This window comes from Protobothrops mucrosquamatus, unplaced genomic scaffold (genome assembly GCF_001527695.2).
Source record: "Protobothrops mucrosquamatus isolate PMUCROS unplaced genomic scaffold, P.Mucros_1.0 scaffold28, whole genome shotgun sequence".
In the NCBI taxonomy this organism is placed as follows: Eukaryota; Metazoa; Chordata; class Lepidosauria; order Squamata; family Viperidae; genus Protobothrops; species Protobothrops mucrosquamatus.
In genome coordinates this window covers 2,398,959-2,404,941 of record NW_015386413.1, presented here as the reverse complement: position 1 = coordinate 2,404,941, position 5,983 = coordinate 2,398,959, and the positions used below count along the sequence as shown (strand labels likewise).

Here is a 5,983-nt window from a genome sequence, read left to right as displayed (position 1 = left end):
TAGTCCTCGACTTACGACCGGTTGGGGTCACGGCATTAAAAAGGTTGAGAACCACTGATCTGGAGGCTTCGGCAAGGAGATCTGGACTCTCCGGTAATCTGCGCGATATTCCCTTTCGTCTTAGATCTTCCGCCCCCTTCGACAAGGGAGAGACCCCCGGGATGCAAAACTGTGTTTGTCGGAGGATTGCCCGAAAATGCGAGCGACGAAATAATCCAGGAAGTCTTCGAACAGTGCGGGGACATCACAGCCATCCGGAAAAGCAAGAAGAACTTTTGCCACATCCGTTTTTCGGAAGAATTCATGGTTGATAAAGCCATTTACCTTTCTGGTATTTATCACCTCCTCCCATAAGTCTCCTCCTTGGCCCTTCATTTGTATTGTGTGATATTCCCTTTTCTATTACCTATATATATATATCTCTCTGTCAGCGGAGCTTTCTCTCTCTCGACCTTGGAGAAGGGGATTGCAAGCGCGTAGCCTCCATTCTTTCTTTGCCTCCGCCAAGAGCTTTGCAGCATTTTATCTGCACTTTGCATGCTGGGATGGAGCTTCTGCCTTCCCTGTCACTAGTTAGTAGAACATCTCTAACTCGGTCATTTGAAATGTACCGTAGCTGTGTGGACAGCAAATAGATTTATTTGCTTATGCTATTCTAATATACCCCTCTGTCATGAATGATAGCTATAGGCTGATTTTGTATATCACTTTAACTACCAACTAGGTTTCCAGCTAGTTAAGCAAATAGATTTATTTGCCTGTGCTATTCAATATTCTATGCTATTCAATATTCTATTCTATTCAATATTCTATTCTATTCTATTCAATATTCTATTCTATTCAATATTCTATTCTATTCAATATTCTATTCTATTCAATATTCTCTTCTCTTCTCTTCTCTTCTCTTCTCTTCTCTTCTCTTCTCTTCTCTTCTCTTCTCTTCTCTTCTCTTCTCTTCTCTTCTCCTCTCCTCTCCTCTCCTCTCCTCTACTAGTCTAGTCTAGTCTAGTCTAGTCTAGTCTAGTCTAGTCTACATTCTATTCTATTCTATTCTATTCTATTCTATTCTATTCTATTCTATTCTATTCTATTCTACTCTACTCTACTCTACTCTACTCTATTCTTTTCTACTCTACTCTACTCTACTCTACTCTACTCTATTCTATTCTATTCTATTCTATTCTATTCTATTCTATTCTATTCTATTCTATTCTATGCTCTACTCCATTCCATTTTAAACTGTTCTATTTTATTATATTCTAGTCTAGTCTAGACTAGTCTACAATCTGTCTATTCTATTCTATTCTATTCTATTCTATTCTATTCTATTCTATTCTATTCTACTCTACTCTACTCTACTCTACTCTACTCTACTCTACTCTACTCTCTCTCCCCCCTCTCCTTACTCTAACGGCAAGATGAAAATGGAGAGGCACTTAGCTGCCAAATTTTCACTCTTGATACTAACCGTCTTGAATCCTATCTTCAAAGAGGCTAATACAGAAAATCTTAAATTACATTTCTTCTGCATCCCAGTCTCTCCTACCACTCAATCCATTCCACAGGCCCAGAGAGCCCCACTTTTCAGACAGAAAGCAGGAATCGCCTGCCCCCCCCCCCCACTGCATGTAAGCAAACCCTCGCTGCAAATGGCTTCAGCCAAGCAAGGAGAGGAAAATTGCTTTGCAACCTCTCAAGCTGGATTTTGATGACATTTTACTAGCGGAATTCAATCCCTGACTATCTTCTCGCTTGGCAGACGGGCAGCTGTCAGCCACAGAGATGGCTTGCTTTAATTCCGCTGAATTATTGTTTTTCCACGATGATCTTTATTACATTTTCAAACATAAAATGGTTCTGAAATGGCAAAGCAAGAGGGTAATTTCCCAGGCTCGTAATAGGCAAGAGACATTAAAAAAAAGAGAAGATATAATTGACTGCACTTACAGTTGTGGTGACACACAAAGGCTACCGCCTGGTTGCCACTTTCGGCTTACGCTAAACGACAACGCACTTGTTGGAATAAGTTAAGCCGGTCCTAGGAAGGTCATGCTAGCACCAATCCTGTCTACGGATAGTCCTCGGCTTACATTTAGTGACTGTTCAAAGTCATGACCATTTTTCACACTTATGACCTTATATATGGGTATGGCTAGCTGATGAGAGCTAAATAGCTCGAAATAGCTATACTAGTCTCCCTTTAATTCTTTCTCGGCGAAATCTAAATTTAACCCAGAAATAGTTTGTCACAGTAGCTTCTGCCTATAAAAAGCTCCTAGACTGGAGCTGAAAGGCGAAAGCAATAGCAGATTGCTCCGTCCCATATTTGGATAGACCAGGTGCTCTGTTAGACCGGTTTCACCTGAAAACACTTAATCTCTCCTCCCTGGTACAGCTGACAAAAGTGAGGAGAACCCGTGGCCTAGAGGTTAATGCAGCTGCCTAACATGCAAGCGGCTTGGGTTCGAATCTCAGAAGGGTATGGCTAGCTCAGTGATGGTGAACCTTTTAGAAACTGAGTGCCCAAACTGCAACCCAAAACCCACTTATGCATCGTCGAGTGCCGGGTGGGTGTAACCCATTGGCTGGGTGTAGCCCATTGGCTGGGTGTGGCCCATTGGCTGGGTGTGGCCCATTGGCTGGGTGTGGCCAATTGGGTGGGCGTGGCTGCGGTGGTAACGGCAGACTGGGTGGGACTAAAAAGTTCAATCAATCAATTCCAACTTTGCAAGAACTTTTTTTTCCCCGCGAGAAGTTGAAATTGACTGATTGAACCTTTTTTTTTTTTTTTGCACACGGCGGCGGAGGCCTAAAGTGAAAAGGTTTTATAAAACCCAGCTGAAGGCCTAGGACTGGGGCGACGGTGCGCGTTCCCACAGAGAGGGCTCTGAGTGCCGCCTCTGGCACCCGTGCCATAGGTTTGCCACCACTGGGCTAGCTGAGAGCTAAATAGCTCGAAATAGCTATACTAGTCTCCCTTTAATTCTTGTCAAGTCCCAGCTACGCATTCCTAGATCCCCTTTGTGCAATCAAAGAGAAGGCCAGCCTCCAAAACTTCTATAAACTTTTTCTGATTTGTCATAACTAGCCATTGTGGCTACACTGAAGGTGTCGCTCTTCATAAACGGGGGCATTTGATGGATAAATCCATCGCGCGTGGTGATGGAAACATTCTGCAGAGGTTTTGCTTGCTTGTAGCAGCGGTAGGGTGGGATGGGATATCATGTCATGCTAAAGAAGTCAGTCTGACATTGTGCTGTTGTGAGGTCAGCCCACTGTCTGTGGAGATACTCCATCATCCAGGTCATGGTTTGGCCCCAAAGTGCGTTTTCCAAAAGACCAGCTGGATTTTCTTGGTTTCACCCTTGAAGACATTTCGCCTCTCTTCCAAGAAGCTTCTTCAGTTCTGAAGCACCAGTTCTGAAGAAGCTTCTTGCAATGAGAAGTGAAATGTTTTCAAGGGAGAAAAATAAAATAAAACAACAAGAAAGTCCAGCTATCTTTTGGGAAAAGCCCCTTTGGGATGTAAGCCAGGGTTTGTGACATGGCACACATGCCCCAAAGGTGTGGAGCGTGCATCACGAGGTTGTGAGGTTGTGAAGCTGCTTTTGTTAGTTTGACAAAAACAAAACAGGCGAAGTTGTGGATGGTCATGTTTGATGACAGTTAGAAACGAAGGTGTTGCTTACACATTATTCTTATTAGCTCAGATCTGAATCCAGTTTAGCTTTTCTGAAAGTATGCAAAACTGTCTTTGCAAGTGCTTTAAGATCCACCAGTTTGTGCTGATATAGGAAGATTAAAGATATATCAACCAATGGCCTTGCTAGAAAACAAGTTCTTTCTTATATCTGATCTTATTAGATTTCAATTCTTTCTCTCTCTCATTTCTCTTTCTCTTCTCTCTTTCTCTCTCTTTCTCTTCTGTCTCTCTCTTTCTTTTCTCTCTCTCTCTCTTTTCTCTCTCTTCTCTCTCTTTCTCTTCTTTCTTTCTTTCTCTTCTGTCTGTCCCTCTGTTTCTCTTCTGTCTCTCTCTTTCTGTCTTTCTCTTCTCTCTCTCTTTTCTCTCTCTCTTCTCTCTCTCTTCTCTCTTTCTTTCTCTTCTCTTTCTCTCTCTTTCTCTCCTGTCTCTTTCTCTTCTCTCTCTCTCTTTTCTCTCTCCTCTCTTTCTTTCTCTTCTGTGTCCCTCTATTTCTCTTCTGTCTCTCTCTTTCTCTTCTCTCTCTTCTCTCTCTCTTTCTCTTTTCTGTCTCTCTCTCTCCTCTATCTTCTCTCTCTCTCTTTCTCTTTTCTGTCTCTCTTTCTCTTTTCTCTCCTCTCTCTTTCTTTTCTGTCTCTCTCTTTCTCTTTTCTCTCCTCTCTCTCTCTTTCTCTTTTCTCTCTTCTCTCTCTCTCTTCTCTCTCTCTCTCTCTCTCTCTCTCTCTCTCTCTCTCTCTCTCTCTCCATTCAAGATTAGTCTGTTAAAGGAAATGGATGAATAAAGAATAAATAAATCTGGATGAACTATATATAGGACAGAGCTGACTATGGAAATCTATTTTCTGCACGCGTCAAGATGCAAAATCTGGTCCTGTTGTGTTTTCATCGTAAGGTGAAAGCTGAGAGATATCATATTTACACTTTCCCAAATGCCCAGATTGTATATTTCCTTACTTAAGAATTGAACTACCATAGCATTTTCTTACCACGACATGCAAACTTTGTGCAGTTCAGTCTAAGACACTGAAGTTGGTTTTTCTTACAGGTCAACTGAAAAGGCATACAGGTAGTCTTCAACTTACGACTACAATTGAGCCCAAAATTTCCATTGCTAAGTGAGACCTTTGTTAAGTGAGTTTTGTCCCACTTTCTTGCCACAATTGTTAAGTGAATCATTGAAGCTGTGAAGTTAGTAACACGGTTGTTAAGTGACTCTGGCTTCCCCATTGACTTAGCTTGTCAGAAGATCACAATAGAATAGAATAGAATAGAATAGAATAGAATAGAATAGAATAGAATAGAATAGAATAGAATATAGAATGGAATGGAATGGAATGGAATGGAATGGAATGGAATAGAATAGAATAGAATAGAATAGAATAGAATAGAATAGAATAGAATAGAAAATATGGAATGGAATGGAATGGAATAGAATAGAATAGAATAGAATAGAATAGAATAGAATAGAATAGAATAGAATAGAATAGAATAGAATAGAAAATATGGAATGGAATGGAATTAGAATAGAATAGAATAGAATAGAATAGAATAGAATAGAATAGAATAGAATAGAATAGAATAGAATAGAATAGAATAGAAAATATGGAATGGAATGGAATTAGGAATAGAATAGAATAGAATAGAATAGAATAGAATAGAATAGAATAGAATAGAATAGAATAGAAACAGAACAGAACAACAGAACAGAATAGAATGGAATGGAATTGAATGGGATGGGATGGGATGGAGTGGAACAGAATAGAAAATATGGAATGGAACGGAATAGAGTAGAATAGAGTAGAGTGGAGTGGAGTGGAGTGGAGTAGAGTAGAGTAGAATTAAAATAAGAATAGAATATAGAATAGAATAGAATATAGAATAGAACAGAACAGAACAGAATAGAATATAGAATATAATAGAATAGAATATAATAATAATAATAATAATTTAATTTATATACCGCCCTTCTCCCGCAGGACTCAGGGCGGTGCACAGCATATTAAAACAGATACAAATGTAAAATACAAAGATAAAAACCCCTATAAAACCAAATTAAAAACCAAATATTAGAAGCTGTATTCCAGTTAAAATTATACTTAAAAACATCCCTAAATAAAATCCTCCCTAGGTCAGGCTCGCTTGCTGGAAAAGCCATGTCTTGAGGGCGCGGCGGAAAGTAAGGAGATCCGGAATCATCCGGATCTCGGGGGGTAGTTCGTTCCAGAGGGTGGGGGCACCCACAGAGAAGGCCCTCCCCCTGGGGGTCGCCAGCCGGCATTGTTT

At 40.4% G+C, this 5,983-nt stretch overlaps 1 protein-coding gene across 2 annotated transcripts in view; it reads left to right on the top strand.

The window, feature by feature from the left end:
- ENOX1 (ecto-NOX disulfide-thiol exchanger 1) overlaps positions 1–5,983 on the top strand; it is a 136,916-nt gene that overhangs the window by 25,985 nt on the left and 104,948 nt on the right. For both annotated transcript variants that reach the window (XM_029283161.1, XM_029283160.1), the window contains one exon: positions 125–331. In XM_029283161.1, the coding sequence (XP_029138994.1) occupies positions 125–331 (207 nt within the window). The remainder of the gene's footprint in view (positions 1–124; positions 332–5,983) is intronic.